Raw genomic sequence first — 19,924 nt, 5'->3', positions numbered from 1 at the left:
TAGAAAAAAATTCCAAGGTTTTGAGGCTCTACTTACAGTTGTCTGAAATCCAATAGTTAGTACTCATCTGATAGGGATAAAATCTGACATACCCCTGTATCCAGCTGTTTCACCACTGTGGTCTATATTGATCACCTCTGAGCCTCCAGAAGGGTTAAATGTCTGCCTCTGATAGGAAAAAGCTTAAAAATAAATTTTAAAAAGGCCCAGTCAGTATAGTAAAAACTTGTTATACCTTTAATATAAGCATGGCATATTCCATGTTTAAGTTACTACACATCATTACTGAAATGAATTTCAATTTCTTTGATGAAGAAAAAAAGTGCAGTATTAAAACAGGTAATATGGAGATAGAAAAAACCATTCAAATATTCACCAAGTCCTTTAATTGAAAGGACAATTATTCAATATCTGACAATATATTGACCAATCATTTCATTACCTGATGAATTTTTCAGTGAAGCATCATGGTGGCTCTCTATTCCTGAAACTGCAGGAGCTAAGAGTAAGCAGGTAGATAAGAGAGAAAAGTCTTAGTATCAAAAACCATACATAAACATTTACAGAGGAATCAAAACCCAGATAATCAGGCCTGAAGACAAGACAGAGTCTAAATGCTGACAGTTCAGTGTTCTCCTTGGCTGTGCATTGAACTGGTCATCAGACCCGATACAGCCAATCCCAACGACACAAAGGAATAGTGACAGCGGCCAACCACCTCAGCCTGAGATCAAGAATATGTGAACTGCTAAGAAAGGCTCGTCTAAGAAGTCATTCAACAGTAAAACCTACTGAAAGGGTTTCTGAAAGTCCCAGTCTATCACAGCACATCTATTATTTCTGCCACCACAGCTTCTGGACCAGCAGGAGCCGGACCTGGCCTCATGGTGCTCGGCACACTCACTGTTGGCCAGAAGTTCCAGGACGCTCTCTGACGCGGCCGTAGCAGAGAACTCCAGGCAGTGCGCAAAACTGGACAGTGCCTTGCTGCGCACAGTTGGGGCCTTGTCTACACAGCGGGCAAACATGATTTCCTGCACCAAGAACTGATGCTTCAGGAACTTCTGATGCTCCGGGGGCAGCGTGCCGTCCACCTCTCGTTCAGGCAGTTCCAGCAGAGCCAAGGCAACATCAAGAGTGAACACCCGGTACGGGATCTGGTAAAGCAAAACCGCACGCATCTCCGGTCAGAGGCAAAGAAAACTAATCTTCAGAAACAGATCTTCAGATCTGGCCTTCACTAGAAGGTTGCAGAGCCAGGAGCCACAATTTCATGCAGATGTAGCTCCTACCTTGGCATTTCGTGAATATCCGTAAAGCCAGGCCACGAAAGAAGCATATTCCGCACAAGGAAGCTTGCTGAGCAGCTGGACCAGGGACTGAGCTGCACAGGTCCGGTACTCGGATTTATCGACCACCTGAAACACAGACCCCAAGAAGCTGCCCAGCCAGTACCCACAGCAGGACGACAGAGACACATGTGGTAGTGCAATCGGACAATCGCTGAGTGCGCCTGGCTCAGCGACAGTGCCGAGCGTTTACATGTTACAGAAATGACTAACCAGGGCTTCCCTGGTGGCGCAGTGGTTGGGAGTCCGCCTGCCGATGCAGGGGACACGGGTTCGTGCCCCTATCCCGGAAGATCCCACATGCCGCTGAGCGGCTGGGCCCGCGAGCCATGGCCGCGGAGCCTGTGTGTCCGGAGCCTGTGCTCCGCAACGGGAGAGGCCACGGCAGTGAGAGGCCCGCGTACAGCAAAAAAAAAAAAAAAAAAAAAGAAATGACTAACCAGTTCTAGGTCTCAGACCCCTTGGGAAACTAGCCTATAAGAAACCTGTAAGCTCACTCCTCAGCGCCTAATTTCAGAGAGTTTACGGACCCCTAGGGTCCATAGAGTCCAGGAAAGAATCATCTGTCCTAACTTATAAAAATTTATGAGACAATAGTAAAAATGCAAACACTGACCGGATACTGGACAATATTAAGGAATTACTGTGAATTTTTTAGGTGTGTTAATACTTTGTGGTTATGTTTTTAACGAGTTCTTATCCTTTAGAGAGAGACGTGAAATATTTGTATCTGAAAGGGTATGATGAAATCTGCTTCAAAAAATCCAGTGTGCATATGGGCTGGAGGAGTTATAGCTTATACAAAATCACTGAAGACAGTGCTCGTCAAGCTATTCTATCTATATTTGAAATTTTCCAAAATAAAAAGTTGTTTTCCCCCGAAAACCACACTAGAGGGGAATACCTAGTGAATATACTAAATAAAACAACGTATAGTAATGATGTAGACTCATTTCCAAGAACACACACGCATGTTTACCTTCATGTGCATTTATACACCCTCATTAAAGCAAACAGTACCTTGACACAGATGTGCTGGAGTAAGATACGAAGGACTGGAAACATACTTTCTTTTAGTTCATCCACAAGTGAGCTATAAAAGGAAAGAAACACAGCCACGGTTTGTAATGCACCTATAATGACAATAAAGTAGCAATTTTCCTTGAATCTGTTCTCAAAAAGGGAAATGTCTACCTTTTCAAAATCCTAACTATTAAGAACAATCTACCCCTATACTGCAAGCATTGTGAGTGCATGGACTGTAAAGACAAAGTGTCACAGCAGAACACCAGTCACCACGCCCCAGGTGCTCTCCGAGCTGCTGCGAGCAGCCAACCAGTCAGGGAGGGGCAGGGGTGCAGTCCTCACAGGGCCCTTGGACTGCCTACGACGTTTCATATTAAGGCTGAAATATATCCTTTAGCGGTAGAGGATAGACTGAGACACAGTACCACCTAGTGGTAGCTCAGTGAAATGCATTTCTAACAGTACCTCTCCAAACTGTAACCCCGAAAGAAAGTATCGTAATGCCCAGATTGGACCCATTTTCAGTGTTAAGTTTCCTTGTACCATTATAGGAATATCACTGCAGTTTGTGACATCACGAACTCATGGAAGAACTAAAATGAGTGCTTCTACTTAAAACATCTTCGTTATTTCATGTTTAAAAGTCCTTAGCGAGACACTCGCCTCGCTCAAGGATCAGACAGCAGCCTGCACCTGGATTCCAGCCGCCAACCCCGCGGCTGACACTCTCACATACACACCTTCCCCTTCTTCCCACGACCTCCAGGCTGCTGCCGAGTAGCCAGTTAACAGAAGAAAAGAAAAGCCGAGGGCACAGCAAACGTGTCTTCCCCAGTAAAGCCCAGACACAGGACTTCGCAAGTGAAGCTAAGTGACTCTTGAGGGGAGAATCAGTCTATCAATTATTGCTAAAAAAGTTAAAAAAAAAAAAAAAGTGGCAAGGAACAAAATGAAGGAGAGACTAAAAGGAGAGAGAAAAAGAAAAGGTGGAGGCACACTTGGAGCGGCTAACACTAAGGCCGCTGTCAGAACTCAGAGCTGACTTCACGGGCTGGCCCACAAACTGCAGACCCCTCATCCCCACAACAACACCCCAGACCACACAAACCAGATGAGCTACCAAGTGCTATAGTTTCAACCCTGAACCACAAACAGCCCAGACATTTCTTAGTTTCTAAAGGTGTCAGAAATCCTGGTTAGTACTGAGGGAAAGGGACAGAGTAAAGATCCGAGCTGTGTGTGTTTCACCTGACAAACCGGACTGCCTGGTTTTTACCACTGATGGCCGGAGAAGTGATGGCAAGGGGGGCGTGATGGGAGCCTCTGCCCACTTCTAACATTAATATTACATAGAGCATTCGATGGAAAACACATCTGATAACCTGGAAGAGAAAAGAAAATTCAGTTTAAGGCATGACAGAGAATCCCAGGGCCTTGGAGACCGTGATGCAGACCACAGTGAACCCCTTCAAGGACCTGAAGTTCAGTGAGGCTGACACAGGTTTTGGTTCAACACTAAGGATGCACTTCCTGGACGATGACCAGGTATCGATACATGCACGACGCAGCAGTGTGAAAGTGCTGCCTGCGGATAATGACAGGAATTCCAGCTGGCTTCTCTGGTCGCCCTCTCACACTCCAGCCCAGAAATTAGGGACTATAGAGAATTAGTTGTAACATACGAAGGGCAAAGGATGCTACTGATTACCCCTTACAGAAAAGAGGAAAGCGATGATTCTTGACACCTGTATTACAACTGAAGCTTACAGAGCACCTTCCAATATACCATCACACATCATTTACTCAGCTCCTTAATTCTTTCATCCAGTAGATAAAACAATTTACTGGAAACCAAATATGTGACAGGTATTGCATTAAGCATGTCCAAGTGTTACTAGATCTGACCACACTTTCTCTGAAACCTCTCAACTCCACGAGGTCAGCAAGGCTTTTCCATGTTTTCTTAATACTTTTACTATTATCTCTACTTCATACATAATAAAAGACTCCCAAGGTGAGTTGTCTGAAGTCAGGTAATTAAAGGTCAGGCCACAACCAATGTCACCCAACATCAGGGCAACACTTTCCCAGTGAAAAGCACCATGTCCTTAGAGACACTGTTGCCTGCAAGGATACGTTCCCAACCTCCTTACCTTGTACACTGTTGAAAAGGGCACAGGGGGGAAGTTGTACTGTGAGTGCCATCACACCCATACGTCAGACAGAGAAGTGACAACGACATAAGAAATTAACGAAATACGGGACGTTTTCTAAACAGCAGGCATTGTGCAGAGGCGTTCTTCACTGTAATCCTCCTGAGAAATCCACGAGGAACGGGAGCCTTTCACCCTCTTTGTCCAAATGAGGAAACTGAGGCCTCACAGGAGGACACACAGGCAGTGAGGGGTGAGGCCCAAGTCTGGACAAAGTGCAGAGCCCCGAGTGCCCAGGGCCTTCTCATTCACACATCGTTGCCCCTGGAAACTAGGTGTATCGCAGGCACCAAAGGCTCAGGACCTTGGTCTGTCACGTTTTCTGCAAACTCCTGTTTCATTAACAACATCCAGGTTTAGTAACACCCTACTGCTTAAAAAGCCGTTAACTCCAGTGTCTAGAGCTTCAGGCTTCGAAGGTCACTGGGGGCAAATCCATATATGAATGCTAACCAGGAGCGTGTTTGCACGACCATCCACCAGAACACAAACACTAACAGAAATACAGGGGCACACGGGAACTGCTGAGGGAAACTGGGAAGTCTGTGACTGTCTAACTCTTCTTCTCAGAAGAGTTTGGTAAATACTTCTGTAAAAGTAAAGCTCAGGGGGCTTCCCTGGTGGCGCAGTGGTTAAGAATCCGCCTGCCAATGCAGGGAACACGGGTTCGAGCCCTGGTCCGGGAAGATCCCACATGCCACAGAGCAACTAAGCCCGTGTGCCACAACTACTGAGACTGCACTTTAGAGCTCGCGAGCCACAACTACTGAAGCCCGTGCGCCTAGAGCCCATGCTCCACGACGAGAAGCCCGCGCACCGCGACGAAGAGTAGCCCCCGCTACCGCAACTAGAGAAAGCCCGCGTGCAGCAACAAAGACCCAACACAGCCAAAAATAATAAACAAATAAAACAAATAAATTTATTAAAAAAAAAAAGTAATGCTCAGTAGCTCATCTTTTCCTCTACCCAGCCACACTGGAACCTTTCTTTATGCCTTAACCCAACAAGAACTTCCTGGGGCCACCAGGTACTTGGATATAAGCCTGGAATGAACAGTGGGCACCACGTAGTGACGGGGACGATTTTCATTATACAAACGCCCTCAGGTCACGACAGTGACCTAGGGAGTTCACGCAGCATCACATCGAATGCTTCCAGTGTTTTCCATCCCACGACCCGCATGCTCTCACTTCAACCAGTAACTCAGTGGGGTCCTGTCTCCTCTACCTTATCTCCTTCTCTGTGAATTGGGGAGCACAGCAAATACAGTCCATGATAGGCCAGTTCTGGTATGTATTTTGCTTGGTTAAGGTTTCTAAAAAAAAAAAAAAAAAAAGCAAAAGATTAGTTAATGGATGTGATTTCACTTGGAATAGTTCCTAACCCTATAAGCTATATTTAAATGAATAAATTCTACCTGTGTGCCAATTAGGGTAAAATGGCATTAAGGCTTCTGATGGAGCGAAACTCATTGTACCAGTGTTAGCACTGGAAGATTTAATGGCTCACCTGGCTTGTGTAACATGAAATTCATGTAGAACTGGTTCAAAATTAGTCAATGCAACGAAGACCTGGAAAACAGAGACCAAGAAAAGGCCTAGTTTTTCCCACTCTTTAAGTATTAGCCCGTGTCCTCGCTCTTTGAATTTGCCCAAGGTTCCTAGAATTCTCACTTACCTCTACACAATTCTGTATACACTGTGGCTTTTCTTTCAGGGAAAACTTGGGCAGAAGCCTTAAAAAATTCTTCAAGACGTGAAAGATGGCATTTCGAATTTGACAAAGGTCTCGGGAAGAAAAAAAAATATTCTCTTCATCCTCTTGTTCTTCAATCCCTTCATCCATCTAGATTATGAAGAAATGTACAGCTGACTGTGTAGTACTGCCTAACAGTTTGTCCCATGGTTTCAATGTACCCAGTCAAGGGTAGTGAAACTCCAGGTGGGTGTTGGGTCGCTGACCAGGCGCCTCGACTGCTTGGGGTCTCCACAGCCACAGCTGCTAGCCGCTGGACAACATGGAAACTACCACAGTTTCTAGTTCCATACTTCCACGTCAGTGAGATTTCTTGGGTTTCTTAGAAGTTCTGGTGTCAATGAACCTCTACCACCCTACCGAGTCACACAAAAATTAGGAATTAACATTATTCTATTATGTTCTATGGACGAGAGTCCTCAGGATACTTTGACCACCGTCTCTAATGACAATAAGATAATGTGGCAAACACACTTGTTGGCCTGTGGTGAGCACATCTGGGAACAAGGCGGGAGAGAGATGATGGGGAGGTTGGGAGGATGGTAAGGGGAACGTATGCTCAGCGGTACATGAGGCGACTGCAAGTCCTACGGGAGGGATGGCGGATGGCACGCTAGGGCTTTGGTATAATCGTGACCCCTGAAACCCTACCTTAATATAAATTCTTAAATAAATCAGATATGCTTCATGACTCCACTTCCTCTTACCTCCATCTCCTCTTTCCTGGGGGGCCTTCCTCTCTTCCTACTCTCCCTTGGGTTGGCCTGAGCATTCTTCGGTTGTTCTTTCTTTCTTTTCTGATTCAAGCTGGATTCCTGAGGCCAGCTCTTCTTTAGAATCTGAATACATTTGTCAAACATCACTGGGTGGAAAACTTGGTTGGCTATACTGCCTATTCGTAAAGAATAAAGAGTAAGCAGGGTAGGTTTAATTGTCTTGAAATACGTCTGTAACAACAACGAAAAATTAAAAAGCAAAACCAGACTTCTCCTTAACTTTGAATAACAGTGAACCTTTAGCAAAAAAGTTCCATTCAACTTCAGCCCTAGGCAGTGAGCAACAGGCCTCATCATAAATAAACAATGAGATTTCCATAGCTGGCCGTAACGGAGTAACTAGTTTTACACTTTTCTTCCTGCCATAAACAACTATACAACTGGATAGAGATTTACAAAGTGACCATCTAAGACCCAGAGCAAGAAGTAGCCTAGCCACACAATCCCCGAGAAAAGGGAAACCAGTGAGATAAACCCTAAAATGGACCCGATTCTGTGTCTGGAGGCAATGTCTGGACAATAGCAGAAAAATGGTGAACCCAAGCACATTCTGATGGACTTACTAAGTCAGGAATATAAGGATCAGTGTCAGGAAGGCAGGGTGGCTGAAACGTATGTAGCAGAGCACTGGAAATGAGGAAGCCACACGGAGACAGTGCTGAGAAGTCTGCACAGGGCTGACCTTAGCTAGGACGCATGGGGTGAGATCCATGGTGGTGGGCAAAGAAAACCTCCAAGCACGTGGGAGATGGACAGTTTTCGGAAGGCACACAGGGGAGAGATACGTCGGAGCCCCAGCCAGCCATAGTGACCTGGAACATTCACGACACACTCGGAGAGAAACACACCTTAAAAGCAGGGCTAAACTAGCTCCAGAGTAAAGGCTACTTTACATCTGCCCCAACGAAGCTTTCAAACAAGCCTCAAAAGGACCAAGTTAATGCACCAATAGCTGCCTATCAAAACATACTTAAACACTACTTAAAGGAAAACAACAAAATCAAGACACTCAAAAACTTCACATTCAAAATGTCCAGCATCCAATAAAAATGTACTGGGCATCCAGAGAGAGGAAAACGTGCCCTGTGGTGAGAAGAGAATCGTCACTAGAAACAGTCCAAGAAATGACAGAGCAAGCAGAGAAGAACCTTAGGGCAGATACTATAAATAAGCTCAAGAATTAAACAGTAGCAAACAAAGCAAGAAATGAAAATATTTTGAAGAATCAAATGGAACTTCTGGATCTGAAAAAGAAAACTTCACTGGATGATCTCAACAGTTGATGAGATGCTACAGGAACAAAGGCAGGTGAACTTTAAGAAACAGAGGCACAGAAACAAAAAAAAATTAATAAAGGCCCTGAGACCCATGGGAGAATATCAAGCGATCTAACATACGAGTAACTGGAATCCCATAAAAAAGAGAGGGAAGAAAATATCTGAAGGAATAATAACTGGAAAATTTCCAAATATGTTAAAAACTACAAATTCACAGACCCAAGAAGCTCAATGAACCAAACTATGATAAACACAATGGAAATCACACCAAAGGGTAGATAATCTAATCAAATTAAAACTAATAATCTAATCAAATCAAAACAAACTAACAGAGAAAATCTTCAAGGTAACCACGCCAAAAAAAAAAAGACACAAACATACAGAACAGCAATGATAAGAGTCATGCAGACTTCTCATCAGAAGTGAAGTAAACCAGAAGACAATGAAATAACACCCAAAAAGCACTGAAAGAAAAAAATATGTCAACCAAGAATTCTATATTCAGCAAAAACATTCTTAAAGGTGAAAGATACTTTCATGGAATCAAAATCCAAGACGGTCGATGGCTAACAGATGCACATGAGAAGAGTCAAAGAGAGTTTTTCAGGCCAAAAGAAAATTACATGAGATGAAATCTTTTAAAAAGAAAAGACATTTATTTTTTTCATTTTCTAAAAAAAATTATTTAAAAGATAATTCAGAGAAAAATGTTATGAATAAATTGTGTGGTTTACGACACACAGAAATTCAACGTATAACTACAACAGCACAAACAGGAGGGGAGAAAGCAAAGCACACTGTCTTAAGGTTTTACGTTATCTATAAATAAGTAGAATATTATTGGAAGATAGACTATTACTTATTGTACACCCAAAGCAAGCACTTAAAACATACACACACAAATAAGTATAGTTAATAGGCCAAAAGGGGAGATAACATGGAATGCTAAACAAATACCCAATCGGAAAAGGGCAGGAAGAGGGGAAAATGGAACAAAAAACAGATGGAACAAACGGACAATAAATATCAAGAGGGCAGGAACCCAACCATATTGATAATTATCTAAACTGTCTAAATGTCCCATAAAAAGGCAAAGATTGTTGAGAGGATGAAACCCAGTGATGGGCCGTCTACAACACTCTGTTTAAATACAAACGTGCAGACATGTCACATGTAAATCATGAGAAAGGGTGTGCCAACCTAGGACAAGTCACATGGTGACCAGAAAGGCCATCTTAAGATCAAAGTAGATTTCAGCACGATGAATACAACCAGGCAAAGAGGGACATAACATAACACCAAAGGGGAGACACGCAATCACAAATATGTTTGTAACCAGCAGACTTTCAAAATACCTGCCGTTAAAATTGGCAGACTTGTAAGGAGAAACAGGTAAGTTAAAATTATACTTGGAGATTTCAATGCTCTTCTCAGTTAACTGAGAGAACAAATAAACAGACCATCAGAAAGGATACAAAAGACTGAACAACCGCAGCAACCGACTCAACTTTGACAGAAAAGAGGTCCCCCACAGGCAGAATACACATTCCGTTCAAGGGCAAACACAAGATTCACCAAGTCAGACCTTGTGCCGAGCCATTTAAAACAAAAACAGAAAGTCAGCAATTTAAAACTACTGTAGTCATGTAAAGTATGTGCTCTGATCTCAACATAAATAAAATAGAAAGCACTTAACAACATTTCAGGAAATTCCTCAAATATGTGGAAATTAAACACACTACTAAATACCTCAGAGGTGTAAAAAGAAATCACAAGAAAAATCAGAAAACTGCTTTGGCCTGAATGGTAATGAACAGATTATCAAAATCTGTGGGATGCAGGTGGAGCTATATATAGAAGGAAATTTTCAATATTATGTATGTTAGAAACAAAGAAAAGTGAGAATAAAGATCTTAAGAAGTTAGAATAGAAAAATTAAACCCTAAATAAGAAGGCAATAAGAGATAAGACCAAAATCACTCAAATAGAAAATGGACAATAGACTATAATCAATAACAGCAAAAATGGGTTCTTTGAAATGATCAAGTCTATCAATAAATCTCTATCTAAACTGATGCAGGAAAAAAGAAATGCAGATTACCAACATCAGGCATAGACGAGGACATATCACTACAGATTCTACAAACAAAACACTTCTTTCAACGAAAACTCCAGGCCCAGATGGCTTCTCTAGTGAATTCCACCAAAAATGTAAGGAAGAAAAACAACCAATTCTTCACAAACTTCCAAAATACAGTAGGCAAGAACACTACCCAACTCATTCCATGAGACTGGTACTGCCCTGAAACCCAAACCAGATGAAGACATCAAAAAAAAAAATCCCTTATCAATACAGATGCAAAAATATTCAATAAAATATTATCTAACCGAATCTGGCAACATATAAAAAGGATTAAACACTATGACCAAGGTCATGCAAAACTGGCTTAACATGTGAAGAAATCAATGAATAGATCACTAGAATGAAGAACAAAAACCACATGATCACCTTACAAATGCACAAAAGCAAATGACAAAATCTAATACCCATTCATAGTAAAACACTCAACAAACTAGGAATAATAACCTGATAAAGGCCATCCTCAAAACACCCCCAGGGGGCATCATACTTAAGGGCAAAAGACTGAAAGCTTTCCTCCTGAGTGCGGAAAGAAGATGCCCAACTCCCCACTCCTATTCAACAGTGGACTGGAGCTGTTAGCCAGGGCAACGAGGCAAGAAAAAGAAACAAAAAGCACCCAGAGGGCTTCCCTGGTGGCACAGTGGTTGAGAGTCCGCCTGCCAATGCAGGGGACACAGGTTCGTGCCGCGGTCCGGGAGGATCCCACATGCTGCGGAGCGGCTGGGCCCGTGAGCCATGGCCGCTGAGCCTGCGCGTCCGGAGCCGGTGCTCCGCAACGGGAGAGGCCACAACAGTGAGAGGCCCGCGTACCGCAAAAAACCCCCAAACAAACAAACAAACAAAAACACCCAGACAGGAAAGGAATAAGGAAAATTATGTCTATTCACAGATGACATGATCTTATGTATAGAGAATCCTACTGGAACCAGTAAATGAGTTCTGCAAAGTTTCAGGGTGCAAGATCAATAATCAAAAGTCATAGCCAAGGGACTTCCCTGGTGGTCCAGTGAGTAAGATGCCATGCTCCCAATGCAGGGGGCCTGGGTTCAATCCCTGGTCAGGGAACTAGATCCCACATGCATGCCACAACTAAGAGTTCACATGCCACAATTAAGAAGTCCACATGCCACAACTAAAGATCTCACATGCCCCAACAAGGATCCCACGTGCCACGACGAAGACCCAGTGCAGCCAAAATAAATGAATATTAAAAAACAAACAAACAAAAAACACACAGCCAAGGCATGGAAACAACCTAAGTGTCCATCGACAGATGAATGGATAAAGAAGACGTTGTATATATACACAATGGAATACTACTCAGCCATAAAAAAGAATGAAATGAGGCCATTTGCAGCAACACAGATGGACCTGAAGATTATCATACTAAGCAAAGTAAGTCAGAAAGACAAATATCATATATTACTTATAGGTGGAATCTAAGGTATGGCACAAATGTACATACCTACGAAACAGAAACAGACTCAAAGACACAGAACAAACTTGTGGTTGCTGAGGAGGAGGGTGTGGGGGAGGGATGGATTGGGAGTTTGGGGTTAGGAAATGCAAACTATTATATACAGGATGGGTAAACAGCAAGGTCCTACTGTACAGCACAGGGAACTATATTCAGTATCTTGTGATAAACCATAATGGAAAAGAAAATAAAAAAGAACATGTGTGTGTATGTATGTATATAAAACTAAATCACTATACTGTACAGAAAAAATTAACATAAAACTGGAAATCAACTATACTTCAATAAAAAAGATAAACTGTACTTCTATACACCACCAGTAAACAATTCGAAAATTAAATTAAGAAAACAAGTTCATCTACTATAGCAAAGAATAAAATACTTAGGAATAAATTTAACCAAGGACGTGCAAGAGTTTTGTACCCTGAAAACTACAAAACATCATCAAAACCAATGAAAGCCCTAAATAAATGGAAAGACGTCCATGTTCACAGATTGGAAGACTGAACACTGCTAAGACAGCAGCATTCCCCACACTGATCTACAGAGTCAATGCAACCCGTCAAAACCCCAGCTGCCTTGGGGCTTCCCTGGTGGCGCAGTGGTTGAGAATCTGCCTGCCAATGCAGGGGACACGGGTTCGAGCCCCAGTCTGGGAAGATCCCACATGCCGCGGAGCAACTAGGCCCGTGAGCCACAACTACTGAGCCTGTGCGTCTGGAGCCTGTGCTCCGCAACAAGCGAGGCTGCGATAGTGAGAGGCCCGCGCACCGCAATGAGGAGTGGCCCCCACTTGCCGCAACTAGAGAAAGCCCTCGCACAGAAACGAAGAGCCAACGCAGTCATAAATAAATAAATAAAATTAAAACAAAAAAACAAACAAAAAAACCCCCAGCTGCCTTCTTGGAAAGAAGTTGATGTGCAAATCCTAAAATTCATATGGAAATGCAAGGGATCTTGAAAAAGAACAAACCGTGATCAAATATTAAGTATCAACAGCACCCCAACCATAATCCAGAAACGTTTAAACACAGAAGGTAACTGGCAGAAGTACGACTTGCTGGAAGCTGCAAGTGGCCCTACAAGTAACAGCCAGCCCTCAGCTCTGGGCTGAATCTCAACCTTAATCGGAAGGCACTGCGCCCAGCAAGGAAGAGAAGAGTAAAACTGGGTTTCCAAGGCCACCACTTTGCTAAGAGCCCAGTTACACCTGAGATTTTTCTTAGCAAGTGAGTTCTTTGGGAGCTTATTTCATTATTTCAGGTCATGATGGGAGCATTAACAGTAAAACAAATCAGTGTTCCAGGCTTTACGCATCTCTTCACTAATTCCCAAGTCATATGGAATAGGCCCTTAACATCTACTATGAACACACTGACATGAGCAACGACGAGCTGCAAGGCAGCTGACCCTGATTCTCTTCCACATGAACTCAAGGTCCCACAGCTGCAGCTCCCTCTGTGCCCCACCCTCTCCTGCCCTGGGCTGGGGTGAGTGGGGAGGAGGGACTCCTTCATGGCTCCCACCCGAAGGAAGTGGGGGAGCATCACAGACAGACCCCTCCCCCGCGCTTCCTTCCTCAGCCTTACTAGCTGTGCTCTGGCCTATTGGATGAGAACAGTCCCAACTACTATCTACACCCATGCGGGGGAGACAACAGCTCCCCCTCCCCCTCCCCAGCACTTTTCTCAGCCTGGACAGGGTGTCAGAAGGCAGGGCGGTATCAGAATGGTATGCTGGGTGGGGTGGGTCGGAGTGGAGCTCTGAAACACCCCCTCCAGCCTTACTCCTCTCGGACTGCTTGTATTAGGTTACAAACCCAGCATAACAACATCAGAAAACACATTTACAGGAAAACAGGAGAGCTTCCTGGAACACCTGTAACATGCCATGTGCTTCACAGATTCCCTCTTACCTAGCCTCCGAGTGAGGGAAAAAAAGTACAAGTACAAAACAATGTAGACAAATTAAAAACTAAAAGCCTCGTCCTATCACACCAAACACAGATACTGTACCTGGTACTTCCAGCAGCAGAAAATAAAGCCCAGCGGCATGAAGGCCAAATTCCCGCTGCTGGGCACTGACGTTTTTCTTAAGGACCGTCTGAACGAAGTGATGGAACAAGGCCATCAGCGTGTTGTGGGAAATGCTGTTCTCCATGAAGAAGGTCCAAATGTTCTGGGGGAGGGGCGAACCATAAGAGCCAATAATTAGAGAAATGGGAAAATCTCCTATTATCTGATTTTTCTGAGTACTTCTAGTGCCTTATAAAAAAAGGAACAGACCATTCTGGCTCCTAATTGTAAATGTTTGTAATCTTCACAGGGACTAACACAAAATTTAAAAGTGTATTATTCAAAATTACAAGGGGAATTCCCTGGCGGTCCAGGGGTGAGGACTCCACGCTTTCATTGCTGAGTGCCTGGGTTCAATCCCTGGTTGGGGAACTAAGATACCACAAGCTGCATAGCGTGACCAAAACAAAACAAAACAATAACAAAGATAAATAACTATACAAGAAACTTAATTAACCTTTCAAAATAACTTTGGGTAAGTTTGAAGCACATATATTTCTGAAATTACTATACCTAAAAGACTATGGGGGGGCTTCCCTGGTGGCGCAGTGGTTGAGAGTCCGCCTGCCGATGCAGGGGATGCGGGTTCGTGCCCCTGTCCGGGAAGATCCCACATGCCGTGGAGTGGCTAGGCCCGTGAGCCATGGCCGCTGAGCCTGCGCGTCCGGAGCCTGTGCTCCGCAATGGGAGAGGCCACAACAGTGAGAGGCCCGCATACCGCAAAAAAAAAAAAAAAAAAAAAAAAAAGACTATGGGGACACCCTATGTCAGTAATTATGCAAACAAGTTACTCTCCATCTATGTCAAATGTAGCCCAATTCATTTATCACTCAAATTACTAACTGAAGAAATCAGAGCGACTTATTTAAATTGAAATGTTCTATGGGCAATGGGAGCAGGAGAGGAAATACCGGAAAGTGTCTCCCTCAAGAGATTTCAGAAATGGCCTAGGTAAGACAGGAAATAAACCCTAGAGCATAAACCACAATCTTATTATCACTGTTCTATGCTTTCTCCTATTAAACATGTGAACAGGAAATAGCTTATTTGTATAAACCAAACATAGCAGGAACTAAATATGGTTTATTCTGGGCTACTTTAAAAAAACATAAGCTCACAAAAGTTCAAGAAATCAGACCCTGTATATCCTGCTTCCCTGGAAAGACAGGGAAAACTCTCCTCTTTCCTTCACCACGAAGCTTCTGGAAGAAATGAGTTACATCCTCATTCCTAAGGCCACCTCAGCTCCACTCCACTCGCCTGTAACTGTGACCCTGGGGGACCCAATCACCTCTGCAGCATTTCATACCTGATAAAAGCTAAGTTCACAAAACTCTATTAACTCCATCTGAAAAAAAGTCCCTAGTTGTTAGCCCTCCTCCCCAATTTCCACAACCGTAACTCCAGACCACGCCGTAACACACATTAAAACAAACAGATGAGCAAAACACAGTTGAACAGTTGGCTGTTGAACAACACGGGGCAAGTTGAAAGTCCTCGTGGAATTCACAGCCAGCCCTCTGCAGACACAGTTCCTCCACATCCATGGTTCTGCATCCACAGACGCAAACAACTGGAATTGTGGAGTCCTGCAGTTACTACTGAAAAACTCTGCATGTAAGTGGACCTGTGCAGTTCATACCCGTGTTCAAGTGTCAGCTGTACTGTCCCCAGGGACCTCCCTGCATATAGCATTTCCCACTTCAGTCAAGAACATCCATCTGAAACAGATCTCTTCAAGTTCCTTAGTCTACTGCTCACTAGAACCTCTTCCTCCGAGAGCTGGATGCGAGAATGAGTGAGAATGAGTGGGTTAATCTATGTATGATGCTTAGACCTGGACCTTGTATACCACAAACACCTCACCCTCGACCCCACTGTGGAGTCCGCTTACAGCTCAGTCCCGTGTGCCCCGTCCTGCCCCCATCCCCTCGGCACTCGCTGCACACCCGCACCGTGATGATCCCTCCGTAGGCTGCCCTAGGACCCGCATTACTGCAGTCAACATTCTAGCCATTTGTGAAGACTTGGCTCCAGCTAGCTACTTTCTTTCTGGGACCCTCCCAGTCTCACCACGCTCCCTTTTCCATGCCCCTATGAGATGGCATCTAACCTGTCCTACGGCAGTTTTTACAATGCAGACTCTGGTGGCCTGGTGCTTCTCCACGCCTGCAGATGTGATTGCTGGACATGCCTGGCCAGTGCAACGCGAGTGGGCACCCCAAGGGCCAGTGCTTAATTCTCCCCTCTCCCCCAGGTAGGGGGAGGCTCTTTACCTTAACCATCATGTTATCTGCCGAGGTACTTCATGGGGTACTCGGCATTACACTTAATGAATGTTTAACAGGATGATTTAATTTTTGAACAGCTACATGAAACCTCCAACTGAAATATTTTTGGTAATTTAGATCTTTCAGAGATGTTAATATCTAAGTATTCTTTGTTCTGCTTTTGAGTCCCTCAGTTTTTGAAAAGCAGTTAATGACCTAAATAGTAATAGGCAGAACTCAGTATTTAAAGGAACTCTTTTTTCCATTTTTAATTCAACTCATCACTTTTCAGTTTAATATCCAATTTTCCTAAACTTAACGCACGCCCAAATTGTTATTGCATTGTCCTTGGCCAACTTTTCCTATTTGGGTTATCTGGTTTCCCTCCTTGCCTTGGCCTTCATTCTTTTCTTTTAATTTGCTGTTGTAAACAGTGGTCATGACTTGAAAAAGAATCACAGATTAATACCTTGAACCTCTGGAAGGAAAGCTGTGAGGCTACCCCAATACATGAACCACATTCTTTATGCCACTCTTTATCATACTCCTTCTGAACTATACACTAAAAAGACTAAGCTTTAGATGATAATAGGGACTTTTATCTTCCACTTCTGACAACTAAATGGCTAGCTTGATTTTTTTTTTTTTTTTTTTTTTTTACCTCTGTAGCTCCGTGCTCTCCAGCAGCGAAAGTTAAAAGACTGTCATAGAGATTTGTGAATGTGCTCAGTCCGGTCTGCAGGATCTCTGCTTCTATGGTGGGATCCAGAGGCTCAGTTTCCGTGAATTCCAGTTCCCATACTGTGCCCACCCATTCTAGTGGGAAAATGCAATGAAGTCAACAAATGTTCTATAATAAGAAAGACCAATAAGCTTTAGACTCTTGAGTACATTCATGAAGAGAAAAGTTTACCAGTCACAACTCACATTTAACTATACCATACAGGTGAGGCAGAATTAGAAGGAAGCAGAAGAGGTTAGAAAATCTTTTTTTAATCATTAACTGACAGCTGGCTTAATTTAGGTTGCCATCTAAAAATATCAAGAAGGAAAACACTTTTCAGATGTAACAGTTTGGGGGATGATCCAGCCTTCCCCTATGTTCAATCTGGAGAAGAGAAGGTTAATAAAAGGTTGCCTCAGCTGTCCCTTTGTGAAAGTCCTATAATCAAGTTAATAAACCCCAATAAAGTGTAGAGCACAAAGGGACAGCTGAGGCAAATGACTATTTAACATGCTTAATTATTCATTCACTCTTCCCTAACTCATCTCCTAACAAATACAATCAGCTTCCTAAAAACGTTCTTGCGTCTTCTGCCTTTTTCTCTCATACGTTCTCCCACTTATTTTATATGCATATTTTTAAATGCATACCCATATTTCTGACCTCATTTCTGAATCGAAACTACTAAGTCCCAGTGATAAAAGATCTGGAATCAGGAAATCAATATATTCAACAAATGACAGCTATTATCACGTCTACAATGGATAGGTGTTAAAGCGGTAGTAGACAGTACAACAGTAGAGAGCAGATGGAGACTATTCCTGGGGGAGGCAGGAGGCAGAGGTGGGAAGGAAGAGGATCCTTCAGCTGCTCCAACACGTGGGGGTTACCAGGGAAAGAGACACCGAGAAGGGCATCCCAGGCAGAGAGGACCCCATAACAAAGCACAAAAGGAAACAAAGTATCACCTGTTTAGAAACCAACACCACCGTAACAGCACTGAGCTCAGCTGTGAAGGGTGAGTTGTTATCAGCACTTACTCAGCTGGTAGTATGCGGCGGGACCCTAGGGGCCTTCCCAGAACAGCCCCTCCCCCCGTGCGCTCTGCCTGCCTTTGTCTGCAGGACAACTTGAGTCAAAGGATAAATTTAATGAGAAAAGTGAGAAAATGCAGAAAGAGAGAAAAACAGTCGAGCAAAGCAAAATAATAATAAATTAGCCAATAAACAAAGTCAAGGACCTTTATGTCCTCCTCAAGGACTACAGATCCTAGTCTGAGCCCTGTCTGCTGTTTTGCAGACACTGAACCACCCACCCCCCCAGGTGGGAGAAGTTAACTGCTGCCCACAAGCGCGGTAGACGGGTTGGAACCAGGATGATGATGCTGACCCTTGACTATCACCACAACCAATCAGAAGAATATTCACCAGCTGATCACACACCCTTCAACTCTCCTCCCTCACCCTGTCTTTAAACTCTTCCCCTGAAAGCCTTTGGGGAGTTGGGGTCTTTTAAGCACAAGCTTCCTGGACACCTTGTCGGTTCTTGCAATGAAGGCTGCACTTTGCTTCACCACAACCGGGGGTCAGTAGATTGGCCTTGCCGCGCACGGGCAAGTGGACCCAAGTTTGATTTGTTAACAGCAGGTGCAGGTATTAAATCAATCTTCACGAACGCCCGCAAAGTAGATCTTAGAACCCCCATTTGACACAAGCGACCAAGGCCCGCGAGGCTCGGGTGCTCAGCGGCGGACCAAGCCACCGGCCCCAGGTCCGACTCCAGAGCTCAGCTTTGGGAAATAGAGCACCCGCGGGGACAGGTGAAGGTTCTTGCCGCAAACAGAGGCTGTGGTAACTCAGGAAGCCGGGGGAACCACTGAAGGGTCAGAGACCCGGCGGGTCACGCTGGCCTTTTCAAGGTGGTCCCGGAAGGGGTGTGGGGCCGGGTCGGGATGGAAGTGCTGGCACCAGAAGGGGCAGGAGGTGCCCCAAGCGCCGAGGCGGGCCACAGCGAGGGCGCGGGTTGGACCGCAGCCTCGGGAAGCGGCGGGCGAGGCTGGGACGAGGGGCCGCTGCCACCAGAGGCTGGAGATGGGGGAGGGGGGCACCTCCTGCCCTTCAGAGAGGATGGGCGCCCGGGGACGCCAGCCGCACCCCTGGGCCTCAAGTTCAGGAGGTCGGCCCGGCCCAACAAACAGACGCACTGCCGAAGCCTCGGCACCTGCGGGACTGTCCGCGCAGACCCGGAGGCAAGGCCGAGAAGCAGGAGCACAGAGCGGAAGGAGCCCGCGGAGGAGCGCCAACGCCACTGCCCGGCGCGACCCCTCCCCAGCACCCCCCGCAGCCCCTAGGACCCGGCCGCGTCCTCACCTGGACTGAGGTCCAGCGGACACCAGGGCTGCAGAGCGCTCATCAGGTCCCGCCAAGCCGCCATGGCCGCCGCTCTCCTCAACTTTCAAAGCTGCTCCGGCGCGCGCGCCGAGAAGGCCCAGCGGGCTTTGAGGCACACGGGGTTCGCACCAACCAATTACCGCGCCCCGCCGGCCAGTCCCCTGGCCAATCAGCAGGGCCTTCCGCCGCATGCGCAAAGGGTGAGGCGGGCCCAAACCCACCCACGCAGCCGAGGTGGGGGGTGGTTTTCAGCTTTTCCTCGGAACTGGGGGTCAAGAAGAAAGCTAAATCTAATGTTGTCCTTCCCACCCCGTCTCCCTAAATGGGGACACTCTGAAGAGAATCTGAGGCAGGATACATTTTTGTTGTAATTGTCACCTCTGCCCCCTGTCAAGCGGCATTTCGCGTGCGTGTCAAAGGGTCGCGTTTACCCATCAGACAGCATCGAA

The 19,924-nt window shown here is 45.0% G+C and overlaps 1 protein-coding gene across 1 annotated transcript in view; it reads right to left on the bottom strand.

Annotated features, from left to right (window-relative positions):
* The window catches only part of NCAPD3 (non-SMC condensin II complex subunit D3), a 60,407-nt gene extending 40,845 nt beyond the window's left edge, over positions 1 to 19,562 (bottom strand). Inside the window, exons 1-13 of the mRNA XM_081239645.1 lie at positions 19,455 to 19,562; positions 17,023 to 17,177; positions 14,032 to 14,194; positions 7,051 to 7,235; positions 6,266 to 6,433; positions 6,098 to 6,159; positions 5,816 to 5,903; positions 3,624 to 3,757; positions 2,370 to 2,442; positions 1,293 to 1,418; positions 905 to 1,157; positions 443 to 499; positions 93 to 182 (exon numbers count right to left, since the gene is read on the bottom strand). Coding sequence (XP_081095771.1) covers positions 93 to 182; positions 443 to 499; positions 905 to 1,157; positions 1,293 to 1,418; positions 2,370 to 2,442; positions 3,624 to 3,757; positions 5,816 to 5,903; positions 6,098 to 6,159; positions 6,266 to 6,433; positions 7,051 to 7,235; positions 14,032 to 14,194; positions 17,023 to 17,177; positions 19,455 to 19,518 — 1,618 coding nt within the window. The 5' untranslated portion in view covers positions 19,519 to 19,562. The remainder of the gene's footprint in view (positions 1 to 92; positions 183 to 442; positions 500 to 904; positions 1,158 to 1,292; positions 1,419 to 2,369; positions 2,443 to 3,623; positions 3,758 to 5,815; positions 5,904 to 6,097; positions 6,160 to 6,265; positions 6,434 to 7,050; positions 7,236 to 14,031; positions 14,195 to 17,022; positions 17,178 to 19,454) is intronic.
* Positions 19,563 to 19,924: the final 362 nt, after the last annotated feature.

This window comes from Mesoplodon bidens, assembly GCF_964165515.1.
Source record: "Mesoplodon bidens genome assembly, chromosome: 7".
Taxonomy (NCBI): domain Eukaryota; kingdom Metazoa; phylum Chordata; class Mammalia; order Artiodactyla; family Ziphiidae; genus Mesoplodon; species Mesoplodon bidens.
This window is presented reverse-complemented; position numbering and strand designations above follow the sequence as displayed.